This window comes from Scyliorhinus torazame, chromosome 17 (assembly GCF_047496885.1).
Source record: "Scyliorhinus torazame isolate Kashiwa2021f chromosome 17, sScyTor2.1, whole genome shotgun sequence".
NCBI classification, from domain to species: domain Eukaryota; kingdom Metazoa; phylum Chordata; class Chondrichthyes; order Carcharhiniformes; family Scyliorhinidae; genus Scyliorhinus; species Scyliorhinus torazame.
In genome coordinates this window covers 73,027,837-73,052,046 of record NC_092723.1, presented here as the reverse complement: position 1 = coordinate 73,052,046, position 24,210 = coordinate 73,027,837, and the positions used below count along the sequence as shown (strand labels likewise).

At 47.7% G+C, this 24,210-nt stretch overlaps 1 protein-coding gene across 6 annotated transcripts in view; it reads left to right on the top strand.

Annotated features, from left to right (window-relative positions):
• csde1 (cold shock domain containing E1, RNA-binding) overlaps nt 1-24,210 on the top strand; it is a 146,978-nt gene that overhangs the window by 117,789 nt on the left and 4,979 nt on the right. For all 6 annotated transcript variants that reach the window (XM_072480636.1, XM_072480631.1, XM_072480634.1 and 3 more), the window contains 4 exons: nt 3,604-3,723; nt 12,691-12,869; nt 17,299-17,462; nt 18,883-19,015. In XM_072480636.1, coding sequence (XP_072336737.1) covers nt 3,604-3,723; nt 12,691-12,869; nt 17,299-17,462; nt 18,883-19,015 — 596 coding nt within the window. The remainder of the gene's footprint in view (nt 1-3,603; nt 3,724-12,690; nt 12,870-17,298; nt 17,463-18,882; nt 19,016-24,210) is intronic.

The window sequence follows — 24,210 nt, the reverse complement described above, 5'->3', positions numbered from 1 at the left end:
ATCCTAGTCGCCATCACCTTGGCCAGTAACTTGGCGTCTACATTTAGGAGGGAGATGGGCCTGTATGACCCGCACTGCAGCGGGTCTTTGTCTCGTTTCAGGATCAACGATATCGTCGCCTCCGACATCGTCGGGGGTAGTGTCCCCCTTTCCTTAGCCTCATTGAAGGTTCTCGCCAGGAGTGGGGCCAGTGGGTCCACATATTTCCTGTAAAATTCCACCGGGAACCCATCTGGTCCCGGGGCCTTTCCTGCCTGCATGTTCCCGATTCCTTTTACCACTTCCTCCACCTCAATCTGCGCTCCCAGACCTGTCACCTCCTGCTCCTCAACCCTCGGGAACTCCCAACTGGTCCAAGAAGTGCATCATTCCCTCTTTCCCCTCTGGGGGTTGGGCCTTGTACAGCCTCTCATAGAATTACTTAAACACCCCGTTCACCCTCTCCGCCCTCTGTTCCATCCTTCCCTCCCTGTCCCTAATTCCTCCGATCTCTCTCGCCGCCCCCCTCTTCCTAAGTTGTTGGGCCAGCAGTCGGCTCGCCTTTTCCCCATACTCGTATTGTATTCCCTGTGCCTTCCTCCACTGCGTCTCCGCCTTACCCGTGGTCAGCAGGTCAAACTCCATCTGTAGTCTCCGTCTTTCCCTGTATAACCCTTCATCCGGGGCCTCCGCATATTGCCTATCCACCCTCAGAATCTCCCCGATCAGTCTCTCCATTTCTTTACTCTCTTCTTTCCCCTTGTGGGCTCTTATGGAAATCAGCTCCCCCCTAACCACCGCTTTCAGCGTCTCCCATACTACTCCCACCTGGACCTCTCCATCATCGTTGACCTCTAGGTACCTTTCAATACATTCCCTCGCCCTTCCACATACCCCCTCATCTGCCAACAGTCCCATGTCTAATCTCCAAAGTGGGCACTGCTCCTTCTCCTCTCCTAGATCCAGATCCACCCAGTGTGGGGCGTGATCTGAAACAGCTATAGCCGAATATTCCGTTCCTGCCACTTTCGGGATCAGCGCCCTGCCCAGGACAAAAAAGTCTATCCGGGAGTATACTTTATGGACATGGGAGAAGAAGGAAAACTCCTTACTCCTCGGTCTAGCAAATCTCCAGGGATCTACTCCTCCCATCTGCTCCATAAACTCCTTAAGCACCTTGGCCGCTGCCGGCCTCCTCCCGGTCCTAGATCTGGACCGGTCCAGCCCTGGGTCCAGCACCGTGTTGAAGTCGTCGTGTCCGTCCCGTTCCCCCCCCCCCGTCCCCCCCCATACCAAATTTCCCATCTCTAGGTCCGGGATGCGCCCCAACATGCGCTTCATAAAACCCGCGTCATCCCAGTTCGGGGTATATACGTTCACCAGCACCACCGCCTCACCTTGCAATCTGCCACTCACCATCACGTACCTGCCCCCACTGTCCGCCACTATGGTCTTAGCCTCAAACAGTACCCGTTTCCCCACCAGTATTGCCACCCCTCTATTTTTCGCATCTAATCCTGAGTGGAAAACCTGTCCCACCCATCCGTTCCTTAATCTGACCTGATCCGCCACTTTCAGGTGCGTCTCTTGAAGCATAACCACATCCGCCTTCAGCCTCTTTAGGTGCGCAAACACCCTTGCCCTCTTAATCGACCCGTTCAACCCTCTCACGTTCCGCGTGATCAACCGGGTTGGGGGGCCCTTTACCCCCCCCCCCCCGCCCCCCATCGTCGACTAGCCATCCCCTTTTTTAACCCAGCTCCTCACCCGGGTCCCACGCACCCGTTTGTCTCCCAGACGGCGCCCTCCCGTCCCGACCATCCCATCCCATATCAGCTCCCCCTTACCCTCAGCAGCAGCAACCCAGTTAATTCTCTCTTCCCCCCCCCCCCCCCCCCCCGGCTAGATTCACTTCTAGCTTGATTGCTCCCCCATATTGCTTCCGGGAGTCAGCAAACTGTGGCTGACCTCGGCTTCCCCCGTTTACCCTTGGCCTCCCTGCGTGTGGAGCCCCCTTCCTTCCTGCGCCCACTTTTCCCGCCACAATTTCCGTAGCGCGGGAGAAAAGCCCGCGCTTCCCTCTCGGCCCTGCCCCTAATGGCGCAGTTCCCTCTCCCCTTCCCCACCGGCGCCCACATTTCTTCGTGTGTCTCCCCCCCCCCCCCCCCCCCAGAGGGGGTGGGGGAGAAAAAATTCTCCCGTCCGACATTTTTACAGATAAGCCCTCCCCCTCTCCCCCTTTACAATTCCTTGCCACCACCTCGCTACTTCTTTCCAAACATCCATTCCTCAAATCTAGTCCAACTTCTCTTGAATAAATGCCCACGCCTCCTCCGCCGTCTCGAAGTAGTGGTATTTGCCCTGGTGTGTAACCCACAGTCTTGCCGGCTGCAACATTCCAAATTTCACTTTTTTCCTGTGGAGCACCGCCTTGGCCCGATTGAAACTCTCCCTCTATCTCGCCACCTCCGCACTCCAATCTTGATACACGCGGATCACCGCGTTCTCCCACCTGCTACTCCGTGTCTTCTTAGCCCATCTCAGGACCATCTCTCTGTCTTTGTAGCGGTGGAACCTCACCACTATTGCTCGCGGTATTTCCCCTGCCTTCGGTCTTCTCACGAGGACCCGGTATGCTCCCTCCACTTCCAGGGGGCCCGACGGGGCCTCGGCTCCCATTAAAGTATGGAGCATCGTACTCGCATACGCCCCAACATCCGCTCCCTCTGACCCTTCGGGAAGACCCAATATCCTTAAATTCTTCCTCGAGCTATTTTCCAGGGCTTCCAGCCTTTCTATGCACCTCTTATGTAGTGCCTCGTGCGTCTCCGTCTTCACCACCAAGCATTGTATCTCGTCTTCATTCTCGGCTGCCTTTGCCTTCACTCCACGGAGCTCCATCTCCTGGGTCTTTTGCGTCTCCTTCAATCCCTCAATCGCCAGCAACATCGGCGCCAGCACCTCCTCCTTGAGCTCCTCCACACATCGCTGGAGGAACTCCTGCTGTTCCGGGCCCCATACCATCTGGGCTCCCTCAGCCACCATTTTGCTACTCCCTTCTCTTCTCTGCCACTGCTCCAGAGGATCCTCCACAATCTGGCCACTACTATCGCTTCTTTCCATCCACACCCGGGGGGACTCCTTCCTTTATCGCCTCACACTGAGTTTGGCCGTGAAAAATTTCCGTTGGGGCTCCCGATAAAAGCCCAAAAGTCCGTTAAAACGGAAGATGCCGAAACGTGCGACTCAGCTGGTCATCGCCGCAACCGGAAGTCCCAATTTATTTTAATAGGCATGGTGACATGGCCTTTGCTCATTTCTGGTAATGAACAATTTGACTTGGACCTGGCTTAATTCCTAAACAGGATTAAAATACAAATTGTCTCTTTTTGATTCCGCTCACTTAAAAATATTGTGAAGGAAGTTTGCAAAAGCTTTGTATACATCCTTGCTTCTTTTAGTGTTTCAAAATTGATAGAAGTATCCTGAGAAATCAATATTGGGTTCTTCCCCCCCCCCCCCCCCCATTTCCGATTTCAAGCTTCTATTGCTACCAACTGTCTACAATCAACTTGATTCATGACACTAGGTTAGGCCTTCAACTTAATGTTTTTTCTTTTACAGTGAATGGTCCCAGTGATGAAGTGTACCCAACAGTCTATACTGGTAAGGTGGTGAGGCCATTACGCAGTGTGGATCCACAACAGGCTGAGTATCAAGGACTTATTGAGGTTACAGAAGAGGGTAAGGTTCTGCTATCAATGCTACTACTTTTAAAATGTCTGTAGATGTGTGTGCTCGAATCGGTCTGTAACCTGCTCCGCATCAAATTTTAAATTGAAGGACATTGAGGTAGTGAATTTGGAGTTGAGGGGTGTTAAATCCAGTCCCAATGATGAGCTATTTAGCCTTGGAAAACAATTGCTAAGTGCATCATTCTATTAATTATCTGTCTTCTACTACCTTAATTCACCCTGGTGCTTTTTGTTATACTGCTTTCTCCATTTTCTATTTTTAAAGCAAAAAATGTCTTGGCCACTAAATTTGGTCACCTCCAAATAAGTTTCAAATATTTGACAAAATGTTAGAAAAACAATATTTTTTCTCACTTTACAAAAGCCCTTCTCTGGTCCACTCCTGCTGACTTTCATCCATGGCTTTCCCAACTCCAAAATTAGTTGTTTGGATGGCCTGCTGGTTAGCCTCCTATCCTCCACCATGTTTTTAAAAAGAAATTCATCTAATATCTCATCTAGTCAAGCTCAGCTGTCGTCTCGAGTTGGGTGATCTATAGCTGGTTTCGGTGCCCAGTACTTGATATAATTATCTCTCTTGACTTGCACATCCTCATCTCTAACCTGCAGCCCTACAAATCCACTTCCCATAGAGCTTTGAACTCCATTGATTTCGACATTTTTGTATCTCTTTCCCTCCTCTCCCACCCCCCTTTCAAAGCACTGGTAACGTTTGTCACTTGTGAACATAAGAATTAACAGGAGGCCATTAGAGCCTGTTCTGCCATTTAATGAAGTTGCGTCCAATCTTGGATCAAACTTCCAAAACCTGTATTTGCCCAATATCCGTTAATACCTTTTGGTTAACAATTGCCAGTCTCTGGGCACTGCTGCTTTACGGCGCCAAGACTGGTTCGATCCTGGCCCAGGGTCACTGTGTGGAGTTTGCATATTCTCCATGTGTCTTCGTGGGTCTCACCCCACAACCCACAGATGTGCAGGGTAGGTGGATTGACCACGCTAAATTGCCCCTTAATTAGAAAAAATTAAAAATAAACAATTATAAATGTCCAATTTAAAAATTAACAATTGATCAAGCATCTGTTGCCTTTTGTGGAAGCGTTCCAAACTTGTACATCCTGCTGTGTGGTAAAGTTGTGACCAATCTTGGATTGAACCTCCAAAACTTGCATTTGCTCAATATCCCTGAATATCTAAAGAGAAAATGCTGGAAAATCTCAGCAGGTCTGGCAGCATCTGACAAAGCTTTGACAAAGGGTCACCTGGACTCCACGTTAGCCCTACAGATGCTGCCAGACCTGCTGAGTTTTTCCAGCATTTTCTCTTTTGGTTTCAGATTCCAGCATCTGCAGTAATTTGCTGTTATCCCTGAATACCTTTTGGTTTACCATTTTATCAATCTCCGATTTGGAAATTAACAATTGATCCTTGTAATTTAACTCTTGAAATCCAAGTATTCTGGTAAATCTATGCTAAATTTAGGCTCAAGGTTTTTCTTAAGCTTCATCCCCATCCCCTCTTAGGAATTTCCTTAACTCCCTCCTGACATTGCCAACTCGGCATACTCCTAATTATACTTCTGTGAAGCATCTTGCAGCATTTTTGTTCATTAAATCAACATTTCAACATGTTGGCATAATAACATACCACCACCAACCAGAAACTGAACTGGACCAGCTACAAGTGTAAAAGCAAATTACTGCGGATGCTGAAATTGAAACCGAAAATGCTGGACAATCTCAGCAGGTGTGACATCATCTGCGGAGTAAAAACTGAGCTAACCGTTTGCCAAAGCTACAAATATAGGTCAGAGGCCAGGGATTAATTTTTTTTTAAAAAAATATATTTTATTCAAAATTTTGTGGCCAAACATAACCGTACATAGTTTTTCTTTTGAACAACAACAAAGCAATATAAATAACCGTGGCCAATTTTAAACAAATAAATAAATAATATATAAACAAAACCAAGTGGCAACTGCCTTGTCAAAAATAGTTACTCTCCAAAGATACAATCCAATATACATTACCTATAACAAGTGTCTATACATATACAAATATACAATGACATCCCTGAGAGTCTGTCCGGTTCTCTCTTCTTCTTTCTCTCTTTCTTCTCCCCCCCCCCCCCCCCCCCCCGGGTTGCTGCTGTTGTCTTCTTCTTTTCCATTCCCTCTATCTTTCTGTGAGGTAGTCGACGAACGGTTGCCACCACCTGGTGAACCTTGAGCCGAACCTCTTAATACGAACTTGATCCGTCCTAACTTGATAAACCCTGCCATGTCGTTTATCCAGGTCTCCACACCCGGGGGTTTGGCTTCCTTCCACATTAACAATATCCTGCGCCGGGCTACTAGGGACGCAAAGGCCAAAACATCAGCCTCTCTCTCGCCTCCTGCACTCCCGGCTCTTCTGCAACCCCGAATATAGCCAACCCCCAGCTTGGTTCGACCCGGACCCCCACCACCTTTGCCACCCCCACCCAGAACCCCTGTAGTGCCGGGCATGACCAGAACATGTGGGTGTGATTCGCTGGGCTTCTCGAGCATCTCCCACAACTATCCTCTACCCCAGAAAAACTACTGAGCCGTGCTCCAGTCAAATGCGCCCTGTGTAGAACCTTAAATTGTATCAGGCTTAGCCTGGCACACGAGGACGATGAGTTTACCCTACGTAGGACGTCAGCCCACAGCCCCTCCTCAATCTCCTCCCCCAGCTCTTCTTCCCATTTCCCTTTCAGCTCATCTACCATGATCTCCCCCTCGTCCCTCATTTCCCTATATATGTCCGACACCTTACCATCCCCCACCCATGTCTCTGAGATCACTCTATCCTGCACCTCCTGCGTCGGGAGCTGCGGAAATTCCCTCACCTGTTGCCTCGCGAAAGCCCTCAGTTGCATATACCGAAATGCATTCCCTTGGGGCAACCCATATTTTTCCGTCAGCGCACCCAGACTCGCAAACGTCCCATCCACTAACAGATCTCTCAATTGCACTACCCCAGCTCTTTGCCATGCTCCAAATCCCCCATCCGTTCTCCCTGGAACAAACCTATGGTTATTTCTTATCGGGGACCGCACCGAGGCTGCCGTCTTTCCCCTATGCCGTCTCCACTGCCCCCAAATTTTCAATGTAGCCACCACCACCGGGCTTGTGGTGTATTTCTTCGGTGAGAACGGCAACGGTGCCGTCACCATTGCTTGTAGGCTAGTCCCCCTGCAGGACGCCCTCTCCAATCTCTTCCACGCCGCTCCCTCCCCTTCTCCCATCCACTTACACACCATTGAAACATTGGCGGCCCAGTAATAGTCGTTTAGGCTCGGTAGTGCCAACCCCCCCCCCCCCCCCCCCGCCCCCTGTCCCTGCTATGCTGCAAAAATCCTCTCCTCATTCTCGGGGTCTTCCCGGCCCACACAAAAACTCATAATACTCTTCTCGATTCTCTTGAAAAAAGCCTTCGTGACCACCACAGGGAGGCACTGAAACACAAAAAGGAATCTCAGGAGGACCACCATTTTAACCGCCTGCACCCTAACTACAGTGACAGGGACACCATGTCCCATCTCTTAAAGTCCTCCTCCATCTGTTCCACCAACCGCGTTAAATTAAGCCTGTGTAATGTACCCCAATTCTTGGCTATCTGGATCCCCAAGTACCGGAAGTCCCTTGTTACCTTCTTCAACGGTAAATCCTCTATTTCCCTGCTCTGCTCCCCTGGATGCACCACGAACAACTCACTTTTCCCCATGTTCAATTTATACCCTGAAAAATCCCCAAACTCCCCAAGTATCCGCATTATCTCTGGGATCCCCTCCACCGGGTCCGCCACATACAACAACAAATCATCCGCATACAGAGATACCCAGTGTTCTTCTCCTCCCCTGAGTACTCCCCTCCACTTCCTGGAACCCCTCAATGCTATGGCCAGGGGCTCAATCGCCAGTGCAAACAATAACGGGGACAGAGGACATCCCTGCCTCGTCCCTCTATGGAGCCGAAAATAATCAGAACCCCGTCCATTCGTGACCACGCTCGCCATCGGGGCCCTATACAGCAACTGTACCCATCTGATATACCCATCTCCAAAGCCAAATCTCCTCAGCACCTCCCACAAATAATCCCACTCCATTCTATCAAATGCTTTCTTGGCATCCATCGCCACCACTATCTCCGCTTCCCCCTCTGGTGGGGGCATCATCATTACCCCTAGCAGCCTCCGTATATTTGTGTTCAGCTGTCTCCCCTTCACAAACCCAGTTTGGTCCTCATGAACCACCCCCGGGACACAATCCTCTATCCTCGTTGCCATTACCTTGGCCAGAATCTTAGCATCCACATTCAGGAGGGAAATGGGCCTATAGGACCCGCATTGCAGCGGGTCTTTTTCCTTCTTTAGGAGGAGCGATATCGATGCCTCTGACAAAGTCGGGGGCAGCTGCCCCCTTTCCCTAGCCTCATTAAAGGTTCTCATCAGTAGTGGGGCCAGCAAGTCCATGTATTTCCTATAAAATTCCACTGGGAATCCGTCTGGTCCCGGGGCGTTCCCCGCCTGCATACTTCCAATCCCTTTCACTACATTCTCCGTCTCAATCTGTGCTCCCAGTCCCGCCCTCTCTTCCTCCTCCACCTTAGGAAATTCCAGCTGATCCAGAAAGCACATCATTCTCTCCTTCCCTTCCGGGGGCTGAGCTTCATATAATCTTTCATAAAATGCCTTGAACACTCCATTCACTCTCCGCTCCCTGCTCCATCTCTCCCTCCTCATCTCTCACCCCCCCTATCTCCCTCGCTGCTCCCCTTTTCCTCAGTTGGTGGGCCAGCAACCTGCTCGCCTTCTCCCCATATTCGTACTGTACACCCTGTGCCTTCCTCCATTGTGCCTCTGCATTACCCGTAGTCAACAAGTCAAATTCTACATGTAGCCTTTGCCTTTCCCTGTACAGTCCCTCCTCCGGTGCCTCCGCATATTGTCTGTCCACCCTCAAAAGTTCTTTCAACAACCGCTCCCTTTCCCTACCCTCCTGCTTTCCTTTATGTGCCCTGATAGATATCAGCTCCCCTCTAACCACAGCCTTCAACGCCTCCCAGACCACTCCCACCTGAACCTCCCCATTGTCATTGAGTTCCAAGTACCTTTCAATACACCCCCTCGCCCTTAAACACACACCCTCATCTGCCAATAATCCCATGTCCATTCTCCAGGGTGGGTGCTGTTCTTTTTCCTCCCCTATCTCCAGGTCCACCCAATGTGGAGCGTGGTCCGAAATAGCTATAGCCGTGTACTCCGTCCCCGTCACCTTCGGGATCAGTGCCCTTCCCAAAACAAAAAAGTCTATCCGTGAATAGACTTTGTGGACATAGGAGAAAAACGAAAACTCCTTACTCCTAGGTCTACTAAATCTCTAGGGGTCTACTCCTCCCATCTGCTCCATAAAGTCCTTGAGCACCCTAGCTGCAGTCGGCCTCCTTCCGGTCCTGGACCTCGATCTGTCCAGCCCTGGGTCCAGCACCGTATTAAAATCTCCACCCATTACCAACTTTCCCGCCTCTAGGTCCGGGATGCGTCCCAACATACGCCTCATAAAATTGGCATCATCCCAGTTCGGGGCATATACGTTCACTAAAACCACCGCCTCCCCTTGCAATCTGCCACTCACCATCACGTATCTGCCCCCACTGTCCGCCACTATGGTCTTTGCCTCAAACATTACCCGCTTCCCCACTAATATAGCCACCCCCCTGTTTTTTGCGTCTAGCCCCGAATGAAACACCTGCCCCACCCATCCTTTGCGAAGTCTGACCTGGTCTATCAATTTCAGATGCGTCTCCTGCAGCATAGCCACATCTGCCTTAAGTTTTTTTAGGTGTGCGAGTACCCGTGCCCTCTTAATCGGCTCGTTCAGCCCTCTCACATTCCACGTGATCAGCCGGGTTGGGGGGCTCTTTACCCTCTCTCTCTTCCCCCCCCCCCCCCCCCTCCCTTGTCGACTAGCCATCTCCTTTTTCAATCCAGCTCCTCACCCGGTTCCCACGTAGCCGTATCTCCCCCCAACGGCGCCCTCCCGCCCCGACCACCCCACTCCATACCAGCTCCCCCTTCTCCCCAGCAGCAGCAACCCAGTTAACCCCCCCCCCCCCCCCCCGCTAGATCCCTTTCTAGCGTAATTGCACCCCCCATGCTGCTCCCAGAAGTCAACAAACTCTGGCCGACCTCTGCTTCCCCCGTGACCTCGGCCCCCACTGTGCGAGGCCCCCTCCTTCCTGCTTCCCTGTTCCCGCCATGATTACCATAGCGCGGGAACAAAGCCCGCGCTCCCCATTTGGCCCTGCCCTCAATGGCCGGCGCCCCCAGCTCTCTTTCACCCCCCCCCCCCCCCCCCAAAGACATGGGGAAGAGAGAAAAGTTACAGGGTCGCAGGATTAACAACTTGGGAAATCATCTCTTCCCCCATTTTCCCCCCCCCCTTCACCCCACGTAGTCACCCCACCACTTTGTCCCAAACGTTCTTTTTCTAGCCCGCTTATTCCAGATTCTCCTCGACAATGTATGTCCACGCCTCTTCTGCCGTTTCAAAGTAGTGGTGTTTCCCTTGATGTGTGACCCACAGTCTTGCCGGCTGCAGCATTCCAAATTTAACCTTCCTTTTGTGCAGCACCGCCTTGGCCCGATTAAAGCTTGCCCTCCTTCTCGCCACCTCCGCACTCCAATCTTGATATACGCGGATCACCGCGTTCTCCCACCTCCTGCTCCGGGTTTTCTTTGCCCATCTGAGGACCATCTCTCTGTCCTTATATCGGAGAAATCTCACCACTATGGCTCGAGGAATTTCTCCAGCCCTCGGTCTTCGCGCCATAACTCGATAAGCTCCCTCCACCTCCAACGGGCCCGTCGGGGCCTCCGATCCCATTAACGAGTGAAGCATCGTGCTCACATATGCCCCGACGTCCGCCCCTTCTGCACCTTCGGGAAGACCAAAAATCCTTAAATTCTTCCTCCTCGCATTATTCTCCAGCACCTCCAGCCTTTCCACACACCTTTTGTGTTGTGCCTCGTGCATCTCTCACCACCAGGCCCTGTATTTCGTCCTCATTCTCAGCAGCCTTTGCCTTCACGACCCAAAGTTCCTGCTCCTGGGTCTTTTGCTCCTTTAGCCCTTCGATCGCCTGTAATATCGGGGCCAACAGCTCCTCCTTCTTCTCCTTTTTAAGTTCTTCCACGCAGCGCCGCAGGAACTCTTGTTGTTCAGGGCCCCATATTAAACTGCCACCTTCCGACGCCATCTTGCTTTGTGCTTGCCTTCCTGGCCGCTGCTCTAGAGGATCCACCGCAATCCGGCCACTTTCCTCTCCTTTTTCCATCCGTGTCCAGGGGGGATTCCCTTCTGGTTTACCGCACAGTGTTTTTAGCCGTTAAAATTGCCGTTGGGGCTCCTATTAAGAGCCCAAAAGTCCGTTCCACCGGGAGCTGCCGAAACGTGCGTCTTAGCTGGTCATCGCCGCACCCGGAAGTCGAGGCCAGGGATTAATAATAATGCCGCAAGTAGGCTTACATTAACACTGCAATGAAGTTACTGTGAAAATCCTCTAGTCGCCACACTCCAGCGCCTTTTGGGGTACACGGAGGGAGAATTCAGATGTCCAATTCACCTAGCAGCACATCTTTCGGGACTTGTGGGAGGAAACCAGAGCACCCGGAGGAAACCCACGTAGACTCGGGAAGAACATGCAGACTCCGCGCAGACATTGACCCAAGCCAGGAATTGAACCTGGGACCCTGGCGCTGTGAAGCAACAGTACTAACCATTGTGCTACTGTTCCACCATTCTGAGGAGAGTAACTCGCTTTCTGACTTTGCAAAGCCGGTCGCCATCAGCAAGGCACAAATCAGGAGTGTGATGGAATGCTCTCCCCCTTCCTGGGTGAGTGCAACTCCAACAACACTGTTTGATACCATTCAGGAGAAAGCTTTCTTGATTGGGACCCCCATTCACCACCATAAACATTCCCTCCCTCCACCGCCATTGCACAGTGTCAACAGTGTTTAATCTACAAGATGTGCTACAGGAACTCACCAAGGCTCCATCTACAGCACCTTTCAAACCTATAACCTCTACCACCTAGAAGTAAAAGGGCAGCAGACGCATGGGAACACTATAATGTTCCCCATGCAAGGCCCACACACCCTCTTGATTTGAAACCATATTGTCATTTTGGAACTGGGTCAAAACTCTAAACACCTTCCGAACAGCACTGTGGGTGCACCACATGGACTGTACTGGTTCAAGAAGGCAGCTCCCCACCACCTTGAGGGTAATTAGGGGTGGGTAGTAAATGCTGACGTCATCGACACCCATATCCTGTGAAAGAATATGAAACAATTTTGAGATTTCTGGTTATTCAATTTGTGTTAGAGTACTAAAAGATCTCCTAGTAAAGAAGTTGGGTTAAATTCCAAAGTAGAATTTCATCCTTCAGTATAAAAATATTTTTCATGGAATTTGAAATACTTTAGGGCAAACATGGCTACTTAAATCAATACATTTTAATTAGATCTTTAGTTAATGCGCTGTCCATTTTCCTGTAGTTGAGAAGTATTTTTCAGTAAACTGTGCACCTGAGTTTCTGGAAAGGGTTTGCTTCCTGAGTTGAGCTTGGAATTCCAAAGACCCTAGGTGTCGTGCAAGCTTTGAATTTACCACCTCACATGGAAGCGGTACCCTGTCTCTTCCCCATTGATGTATTAACATTTGTCTGTTTTTCCTTTCTCCCCACTTCCTTTTGTCCTAAAGATGTTGGGTTCTTCAGTGCCAAGTGGCCATTTTTAATCTGCTAACCTGGAACTGATAATTTATGTAACTTAATGCTTCACAAAAGTCAAACCATGATGCAGTAGTGCTTTTTCAGATAACCTGTGCGAAAAACAAATCCTTATGCTGTTGACTTATGTCCTTGCAGGGACAATGCGAGGGGAAGTATATCCTTTTGCCATCATCAGCCTGGCAAACAAAACAGATTGCCTTCAGAAGGGGGAGACTATCAAGTTCCAGCTATGCACTGTGGCCCTAACAGGACAGAAATTGGCCTATGATGCCACACCTTTACGGAGAGGCACTGTGGACTGTGTGAAAGACCAGGTGAGGCTTAATGTCAATGACTGTTCTAGATTGTACACAATTGCTTCATTAAGTAGACACATGAACTTTCTAGAATTCCTCCTGTGGAAATTGAATTTCAGGTTTCACTTAATTGCATCTTCTCAAATATAACTCTCTCCTCTTTCTCTCTCTTCTCCGTCCTGTTCCCCCCCCCCCCCCCCCCCCCCCCCCCCCCAAACCCGGTTCCTGGAGTGAGGCACTGTCCACAACAGTATTAGACCATAAAAGTGGGAAATTCTCTCTGTACCTATGCACTTGTCTGAGTTTAAATAAGGACAGACCAGCATTTTCTTTGTTGCATTATCTGACCTGTGACCTGGATGGTTATTGTGGGCTAGTGTGCAGCTGAGGAATCTGAATGATCATCAGGAGATGAAAATACATGCATGTTCCCTCAAGGCAATCGCATTCATATTAAAAATGAACACTTTAAATTAATTTTAAATGCACCTTTTTAGAGTTGAAGAAATAAACTTTAGTGGCGTTTTCATTTTTTTTAAAATAGCAATATTGTTGAAAAATTACAATGAAACACACACTGCTGTGAATAAGTGTGGGGAAGATACTCAATTTATTTGTTTGATAATAGGGCTAGAACGTTCTTGTGTTGCCTCACTGATTTATAGTAAATAATTGGAAGAAACACACTGTTCACGGCAGTTTACATGCATGTTGCAAAGTACCTAAAGTGTGTGATGGTATTAACGGGTCCATTTCACTATAATGGGAACAGATGAGCCTCAGAAATGGGTATGCAGCAATATTAATTTTCTAAATGTTACTTGTAAGTGCCTAGTGGCTCTCTGCATAAATGTACTACTTGGTTCAGTACCAGGAGATCCCATTGTTTGTTAACCACCAATTTAAGCTGGGGCAACGGTGTTAGGATGGTAGAAAGATAATGTTACAATGAGTGGGGAGAGCAGTTGAGGTCTTTTTAAGCTGAGAACTGTCCATTTTGCTGAAAGTGCATCTTTTCCGGTGAGAATGCAGTAAGGCAGCAGTGTGAAAGCACAATATAAGTAACAGCACTTGTGGAGATGTTTATGTCCACAGCAACAAATATTCACGTAATGGTGTACAATTCTGAGTAACTAAGACTGATAATGCTAGGACTTGAGTTTGAAAATGATTGCAGCCCATTTAATAATCTCCTTATAATTGAGCTCTGTGTTTCTTCCTTTTGTGAACTAGTTGATTTCACCATGTTTGCTTATGGTTCTGGCTGTGATGCTGTATTGAATAGCTGTCAATTGCTGACTCAAATGATTTAAATCATGATTCAGGTCACTCTTTGTGCAGTTGTTGTGTATGCTGAGAAAATGTTGCCAAAGAAAGCTGCTATACTTTCAGCCCCAGCCACTGCTGAGTTTTGGAAATGTAAGCACATAACAGTGGAATGAATAGATGGTCAGCTTCAGGTGCTGTTTTCAGTTTTGGAAGTTGATATTTCCTTGTGTAGCATTAACAGAACAAGGAGTCGTTCATTTAGGATGAGGTGAGAAATTTCTTTACTTGGAAGGTTGTGAATCTTTGGCATTCTCTACCCTAGAGTGCTGTGGATGCTCAGTCATTGAGTATATTCAAGACCAGATTTTAGGGGTGCAAAGAGGATCATGGGGATTCTGGGCATAGATACTTTAGCTACTATAAGAACATTGAAATAAGGGCAGAAATAAGCCATCTAGCCCCTCCAAACTTTGCCGTACAATAAGGTCATGACTGGTTTTATATCAACTTCATTCTCCTTATCCCCAAATCTCTCATCTCCAAGGAATTGGGATCAGGCAGGAAAGTGAGTTGATGTCATTATCCTATTGAATAGCCGAGCTGGCTCCAGGGGCAGTGTGACCTACTCATTGTTTTCCTATAATAGCCAAAATGCATTTGCTCCCACGTCCTTTCATGAGAGAAGGCTGTTTGGTGCTTTAAATTCTCAGTCATAAATAAGCAACCTATTTTCGTATCACCTTGCAAAACATAGTGAAAGATGTATATTGGTAACATTAACTGCGGAGACTGGTAACATTGATCTATCTTCAACTAAAAGCGTGAAGACTTGGTGCAGTGGTAGATTTTGAACTGTTAAATTTTGGATTTTTAGATGAAACTGGATTCCTTCAGAGTCGCCTTGATGAAACTTGCTTTTCCTTCCATGACAGCAGATACTAGCTCCCACTTCCGCCTAATTACTAGCTGTGTACTTGTAGCATTAATGTGTTAGCAGTTGTTAAATGATTCTTATTACACACTTTGCTGGCTATGACCTTGGTTAGAAAACATCTTAAACCTTTAAATTAGTGCAGTATTTTTCACCCCGTTGCAGCAAAACTGAGTATTCTTGCCAGCCTCTGCTCTTTACCCCTGATTTCTGCTCCAAATTTAGTAGAAATCGCGGATCTGTGTGTGCCAATTTAAAAGCAGACTTTTTCCTTTTATGGATGTGCCTGTTCCAACTACACATTGGTCACTTTGAGTATCTGTGACCACCGATTTGAACTGTGTAACTAAATATAATGTGAAATAATTGTGTGGGGGGGGGGGGGGGGGTGGAAACATGTGTAAAGGTTTCTGTATTCGTCTAAAAATGCACCCAGAAAGTTCCATATCGAAGTTCCTGATCTTTGGAAATCTAACTAAGTGCTTCCATCTGGAAAATTAGGGGTTTCAAGTAGCTGTGCCCTAGTTGGTGGCAAATATGTGGAAGTAGATTTTTCCCAAAAATGCTGCTCAGTCAGAATTGGTGTCTACTACAGATTACTTGAGCATCAAGATTAATGTAGCAATAAGATTTGATTATTTAAAGTTTAAATGTTGCTCCTTGTTTTATTGAATTTTAGGTTTTCAGTACAAAGGGAATGTCTTGGCATTTTCTTTTACTGATGTGAACAAATACTATCCATTTTACATTTCTACTTTAAAATTTATATTGAACAGGGTGGCATGTGGCGCAGTGGTTAGCACTGGGTCTACGGAGCTGAGGTCCCGGGTTCGAATCCTGGCCCTGGGTCACTGTCCGTGTGGAGTTTGCACATTCTCCCCGTGTCTGCGTGGGTTTCACCCCCACAATCCAAAAATGTGCAGGTTAGGTGGATTGGCCATGCTAAATTGCCCCTTAATTGGGAAAAAAAAATAATTGGACACTCTAAAAATCTATTTACTTTTTAAAAATTTATATTGAACTGAGTTTGATAATACTCAGAAGAAAATGGGCAAATGAAAATTATAGTTTCGGGATTTTTTGTCCTGTGAATCAACAAAAGGAATTAACCCTATTGTAGCATTGACGTAGAGCATATAATCGGAAAGCTAATTTATTTAACCAAAAACCGGCTTTCTTGTGCTGTTCTAAAATCAAAATACCATCAATTCCTTTGCTTTATCTTTCTCTCTCTTTTCCCACCCCCATCCACCACCATCACCTTCAAAATTCGAGTTGTTTATCTAGTTCCACTTCAGATGCAACCAAAGGTTCTATCTGTGCAGCACCCTGAAATGACCACTGCTGGGCGTTTGGGTTTTTCAGTTCCTCTTCTCCGTGTGGTCAGAATTCTTGTCCATTACACCCTGCGGAGGTCGGCATAGAATTTGACAATTAACACATGCTTTTTATTCTGCGCAATTCCATAATTTCTTTGGAAAATATTTTATTTGACCAGCACAAGTTTGTAATTTGTGTAAGAGCGACTATAGACGGACTTTTTTTTTTAAACCTTGACTACTCCCTGCATTCCAAATAAGGGATTACTTATGTACAGTTTTTTTAAATGGCTACTTTATAACTAGAACATGTGAGCACTTAACAATGGTTATTTTAGAATTCTAAACTGTTTGATGACTTGACTTCATTTTTGTAAAATTGCAGTAAGGTTTTTTCAGTATGACCTAGCCCATAGCAGCAAGCACTGCAGTAATGGTTTCCATGGCAATCTACGATTTGTACTGCATTTTTGAAAAGGGTGTATCGGGGAATATAAGATTACACTAGATCTGTGTCGTGTTAATTTGACTTCTTCACCGTTGCCAACCAGCACATACCATTCCAAGATTTATTCATTGATTTCTTTTTTAATTGACCAATGAACAAATACTAACCATTATACATTTCAGTATAAATTTTGAAATAGAACTGAATTTGCTAATTCTAACTGCCTTACAGAAAAACATTGGCAAATCAAAATGTTAATTGAGACTCTGTTGTAACAATGAAGTAGAGATTGTAAAAGCAAAACTAATTTATTTCACTAATATAAGTTCATAACTGGCTTTCTTATGCTTTAGAGTACTTTTCTAACATTTAAAATGTTATTCAATCCAAATGCCACCATTCCCTCACTTTTCTATTGCCTATTGTGGTTATTCCATGATTGCGTATGATTCCCATGATCTTGACTTTGTGTTTTCCTAGTTTGGCTTTATTAACTATGAAGTTGGTGATGGTAAAAAGTTATTCTTCCGTGTGAATGAAGTACTGGATGGTGTGGAGTTGCAACCTGGAGATGAGGTGGAGTTCTCAGTCATCTTAAACCAACGTACAGGAAAGTGCAGTGCCTGCAATGTATTCCGTGTCAGGTAAGCTTCTGGTGTGCACAAATAACGTATTACACAGGAAAGGGGGTGGGGGGAGAAAGAGTACTTGAACATCTAAATGGAATACTCTCAAATTATCCAGAGTGGGAAGCTATTTAATTTACTTACATCATTACAGGAGTCAAAATGTTCACTGATTCTTCAGCTAAGATTCATCGGCAAGGCTGTGGGTTTGTTGTCTTCAAAGTGTTCAGCTTTGTTTTATTATTTTTTGGTAGAGCTGTGTAATCTGATCAAAATTTGAACAACTCCGCAGAATGTAATTCTAATTTGTGTATTCCTTGCTGCTTGAAATCCTTCTACTGTCCTTCCATAAAGTGTGTATAAAAGGCACCCAATATGTACCAACATCAAATCATTGACTTCATTAATACGAAGGGTGGCATAAGTTAGCACTGCTACCTCACAGCACCAAGGACCTGGGTCCAATTCCAGCCTTGGTTGACAGTCTGTGTGGAGTTTACCCATTCTCCCTGTGTCTCTGGGTTTCCCCTGGTTTCCTTCCACCGTCCCAAAGATGTGAAGGGTAGGTAGGTGGATTAACCATGATAAATTGCCCTTCATGTCCATAAGGTTAGGTGGGGTAATGGGGCGGAGTATTGGGCCTAGGTAGGGTGGACGCTCGGAGAGTTGGCGCAGACTCGATGGGCCGAATGGCCTCCTGCACTGTAAGGATCCTATGATTTGGATTGTAGTTAAATTCAGAAATAAATTACATTGCATTGAGTTCTCAAGGTTGTTGTACCTTCATATGGCCTCACTGTTTCTGGTGTATCCGCCATTGCAAAGTGCTTTGCGTTCCCAAGCATGGTTATGTCCAGTGTGGTGGGAGCAATGTACATTTTCCTCGTTGCAGAGACCGTCAAGGTCAATATACACACACCATTTTGCTTCAACAATCTACCTAACACAATGGATATCTAATGAGTAGCAGATATTTGAGTGGAATATTGTTGAGCATAGTCAGATCACTTTAATCTGGTTGACCGCTTTCTTTGGGACTATGAAAGCATCAGTAGCTTGCAACGGTGAGAATGCGGCGTGTCACCGCTGAATCAAAAGGTTGAGTTCAAACCCCACTCATGAAACCTTAAGACAAGTCAGTATTGAGGGAAAAGAGGTGCTGTCTTTGCAAAGAGACATAAGCCAAAGTTCCATCGACACCCTACAAATAAAGCACAAAAGGCTCCATTTGAAGTACTAATTTTCCTCTTAACGTATCCAGCTAGGACCCCATCCAGAAAGCATGCAGAGTTTTGAAGATTAGTGAGAAGAATTCCAGGCCCTAATTGCTTTTCAATAAATGCTTACCTTCTACCAAAAATGTACTTTAAAATTGTGCACAGTGATTTTTAGCATGTAGTAAATTCACTAGATTCATTGTTTATATTTCTCCTTGCAGTGAGGGTGTTCGGCCTGTGGCAGCTCCACGTCCTGATCGTTTAGTACATCGTCTCAAGAGCATCACATTGGATGACGCAAGCGCTCCAAAACTGGTCGTGCTTCGCCAACCAAAGGGACCTGATAACACAAAGGTAAATGCTATTGTATAGTACTGAGAAATTGATTTTAAATCGATTGTCAAGTGGTACGCGAGTAATTATATGTTGAAACACTTATCTCCTAATGTTGATTTGGATAGTTTGGATAGGTTGGTACTGTATCCATTGGAGTTTAGAAGATTGAGAGTTGATAGTGAGCCATAAGATGCTGAGGAAACTTCACAGGGTGAATGCAGGCCGGAAGGATATTTTCCCTTGAGAGAGACCATAACTAGAGGTCTCCATTAGAGACTGAGATGCAAATAAGTTTTTTGAGGGTTATGAATCTTTGGAACTCCTTCCCCAGAGATTAGTGGAGGCAGGGTCATTGTATATTTTTACGGTAGAAGTAAATAGATTTGTGACCAACAAGGAAGTTGGGGGTAGGCAGAATGTAGAGTTGAAGCCATAATCGGATCAGCCATGATTGAATGAATGACTGAGCACTCTCGAGTGGCCAAATGGCCTAGTCCTAGTTTGTTTCAAAAGTTTAAAAATTGAAAGCAGGATCACTTCTCAGAGGAACATTGAGGTTTGTAGAAGACCCATTGTCACTCCAGCTGAAATTGAGTCAAAAGAATGCAGGAACATTGAATTTACTCATTATCACACCACAATAATAAGACATTCAAAAGGAACCTCGTTTTCGATTTGATTCATCTCCAATTGCTGATATTGCAAGTACACACCTCTCTGTTTTGTGAATGTGACTGAATCGACAATAGCGAACGGCATAGCTGTAGACCCCACAACTACTTTCTGTATTAACTGAGCACTAGCAACTTTTTCACAGGTCAATTTATTATTTTAAATAATGCAGTTTGCCAGAGATTGAGTTGGCTCATAATGCATGTGTTTGGGCACATCCCTTTGTCCCCCTACATGATTTCATGTGAGTGAACTGATGTACAAAAAGTAGATTTCGGATGCAATTCAATAGTTCTTAGTGGTGAGTCCAGAATGTTTGATTGCCGAGGACATGTCAGTTGAGTTTGTTTTTTACCTTGTCTAATGTTCATGAGTTTGCTTCTGTTCTCTTTCTCCACCAGGCCTGGGGATACTGTTTGTTATAGCACAGACTGCAAATCTGAGCTAGAATTTTCTCATCTCCTGGGTTTAGCTGTTGTTTTCTCCAAGTTTATTGAGGGAAGTTGGTTTTTAAAATTAATTCTCTTCTGACTGAAGTGTAGTAGCATTATTTGATCTGTCCACTCGCCTTTCTTCTTTTTGAGCATCCTTTCGTCTATTTCCTCCCTGGCCTGAGAAGGTGGTGGTGAGACCATAAGAGATAGGAGCAGAATTAAGTCACTTTGCCCATCGGCTCTGCTCTGCAATTCAATCATTGCTGGTATGGTTCTCCTCCCTTCTACCCATAACCCCTGATCTGCCATATTAATCAAGAAATCCTCTTATTTTTTTTATTCTCCTCCTTTTTCACATTTTCTCCCACATTTACACCCATCAACAATAAACAATCAGCAAGATATGTCAATCCCCATAATAACAACGATCCCATCCGCCCACCAACCCCCAAACCTCAGCCCACATGTTTACATAAACAAATGACAAAAAAGAATCAGTGATTACCCATAGTCACCCTTAATCTACATCCCCCCCCCCCCCCCCCCCCCCCCCCCACAAACTAATGTTTGATGTTATCCAGTTCTTGAAAGTGCATAATAAATAGTGCCCATGACTTGTAGAACAAGAAATCCTCTTATTAATCAAAAACACCAGATTTGTGCTCGAGATGCTGTTACCTACAGGGCTACAGACCAAGAGCTGGATGATGAAATCAGACATGTAGTTCTTTCTTAGAACATCAGGACTAGGAGCAAGCAACTTAGCCTCTTGAGCCTGCTCTGCGGTTCAATATGATCATGGCTGATCTCATCATAGTCTCAATTCCTGTCCTACCCATTCTCCATTACCCTTCAACCCATTACCAATTTAAAAACCTAACTCTCGGACTTCCGGTGGCGGCAATGAGTGAGTGAGCCGCACATTCGGGGGCTCTCACTCCGGCGGGATTTGAGGACCTGGTTACCCGGTTTTGCGGGGCTGTGGAGCGCTGAAAGGACGGCAACGGGGGGCTAAGGAGCGAGCAGAGCTGCATGGAACTGCGGGAGAGCAGAAAGCAGCGCAAACGGGAGAGGAAGGGACAAAGGCGAGGTGCAAGGGAAGCTGACCTGGGAGCAAAGATGGTGGACCTCGGACCCGGCGATTCAGCAGGCGCTGGAAAACATGCTGCAGGTGATAAAGAGCAGTTTTGAGTCGTTGAAGCGGGATAACTTGGACCCACTTCAGAAGGCAGTGGATCAGCTGAACCAGAGACTGGATGCCCAGGACGAAAAAGTTAAGGAGCTGAGGGAGGTGGTGGAGGAGCAGGCGGACGCGCAGACGATTGCTGCGCTAGAAGTCAACGGGTTGAAGGAGAGACAGAGAAGACTGCTGGACAGAGTAGAGGAGCTGGAAAATAGAGCCCGTAGACAAAATCTGAGGATCATCGGCCTCCCAGAGGGGGCGGAGGGAGCTGATGCCACAGCGTTCGTGGCGGAGCTGTTGATGCAGCTGATGGGGGCTGAAGCCTGTCCGCGACCACCGGAGTTGGAGGGGGCACACCGAGTACAGGCGAGACAGGTGCGTCCGGGGGGGGGGGCCCCCCGTCGGATGGTGATTAGGTTCCATAGGTTTGTGGAGAAGGAGCGGGTGCTGAGTGGGCAAAGAGCGCTAAGAGCAGCACATGGAATAACAGTGTCCTTCACATTTACCAGGACCTAAGCCAGGAGGTGGCCAGGCGGCGAGCAGCCTTTAAACAAGTTAAGGAGGCGTTGTTCAAAAAGCACGTGAAGTTTGGTCTGCTCTTCCCGGCCCGTCTTTGGGTTACGCATCAGGGCCAACACCACTACTTCTCCGAGCCCGAGGAAGCGATGGACTTTGTGAGGGATCAGGGGCTGGTCTCGAAAAAATAAGAGTTATTTTGCTGACGTGTGTGTGTGGGGGGGGGGGGGGGGGCCCCCCCCAAGAAAGGTTATGGCTGCCGGCCCGGGTGGTGGGGGGGGGTGTGCCCCCCGACCAGGCTGATCACCTGGAATGTCAGGGGACTAAATGGGCCAGTTAAAAGGGCACGTGTGTTCACGCATTTGCGGGCTCTAAAGGCGGATGTAATTATGGTGCAGGAGACTCCTCTGAAAGTGTCTGACCAGACTAGGCTAAGAAAGGGCTGGATCAGCCAGGTCTTCCACTTGGACTTGGATTCTAAGTCCAGAGGGGTAGCAATTATGATCAATAAGCGGGTTCAATTTGAGGCGGAGGGCATAGTCGCAGACGGCGGGGGCAGATTCCTTATGGTAAGGGGCAAGCTGGAGGGGAGAAGAGTGGTGCTGGTGAACATGTATGCGCCGAACTGGGATGACGTTGACTTTATCAAAAGACTGCTGGGGAAGATCCCGGACCTAGACTCACGTAAGTTTGGGGGGGGGGGGGAGTACTTTTATACGGTCCTCGACCCGGGGCTGGACCGGTCATGTCCCAGAACGGGCAACTCTCAGCAATGGCAAGGGAGCTGAAAGGGTTCATGGAGCAAATGGGGCTGTGGACCCATGGAGAGCCAGTCAGCCGACGGGAAGGGGCTACTCGTTTTATTCGCATGTTCATAAAGTATATTCTAGGATTGATTTTTTTAAAATCTTGAGCAGGGACTGTGTAGGGGAGGTAAAGCATACGGAATACTCAGCAATCACTATCTCTGACCATGCCCCGCACTGGGTGGACCTGCTGGTCGGGGGGTGAATTACCAACGCCCACAATGGAGGTTAGACGTAGGACTGTTGTCGGAGGAGGGGATATGTGAGAGACTGCGGAAGTGTGTGCAAAATTACTTGCAGGTGAACGATACGGGGGAGGTTTCAGCAGCGCCCCGTGTGAGGCCATAGAGCCTCACACTGAAGGCAGTAGTGAGGGGGGAGCTGATCTCAATTCGGGCTCACAGGGTCAGGGCGGACAGAGCAGAAATGGACAGATTGGTTTTGGAAATTCACCGGATAGACGAGGAGCATGCGGGGTCCCCGGGGGAGGACCTACTCAGGGAGAGACGGAGATTGCAGGCGGAACTGGGGGTGCTATCCATGAGTAGGGCCGTGGAACAACTTAGGAAGGCGAGGGGAGTGGTGTATGAGCATGGGGAGAAAGCCAGTAGATTGCTAGCACAGCAACTCAGGAAGAGGGAGGTGGCCAGGGAAATAAGTAGAGTGATTGATGGGGAGGGGAGCAGAGTGGAGGACCCGGCAGGACTGAAATAGGTATTTTGGGAGTTCTATAGTAAGCTGTACACTTCAGAACCCCCGGAGGAGATGAAAAGGTTCCTGGATGGACTAACCTTCCCAAAAGTAGGCAGGGGACGGACTGGGGCCCCCCGATTAGAGCGGAGGAGGTATTGGGGGCCTAAAGGCCATGCAGTCGGGGGAAAGCCCCGGGACCGGATGGATACCCAGTCGAGTTTTACAAGAAGTTCTCGGAGATAGTGGGACCGATCCTGACGAGGGTTTTTAATGAGGCAAGGGACAGAGGGACCCTGCCACCGATGATGTCGCAAGCCACTATCTCGCTGATACTGAAGCGGGACAAGGACCCGGAATCTTGCGGGTCATACAGGCCAATCTCCCTGATCAATGTGGATGCCAAGGTCCTGGTAATTAGAATTGAGGACTGCGTACCGGAGGTGATTGGGGACAATCAGACAGGGTTTGTGAAAGGCAGGCAGCTGACAGCTAACTTGAGAAGATTGCTTAATGTGATCATGATGCACCCGACGAGCAAGGAGGTGGATGGAGGTAGTGGTGACAATGGACGTTGAGAAGGCCTTCGACCGGGTGGAGTGGGGCTATTTGTGGGAGGTGCTTGGACGGTTTGGGTTCGGGGAGGGACTGGTTAATTGGGTCAGACTATTGTACCAGGCCCCAAAAGCTAGCGTTGGGACGAACAGGATAATGTCAGATTATTTCAGACTACACCGCGGGACCAGACAGGTGCCCACTCTCCCGTTGCTGTTCGCGCTGGCCATAGAGCCGTTGGCGATGGCGTTGAGAGCTGCGAAGGGGTGGAAGGGAATGACATTGGGGGGGGGGGGGGGACATAGGGTCTCTCTCTATGCGGATGACCTGCTCCTGTACGTGTCGGACCCACTGGCC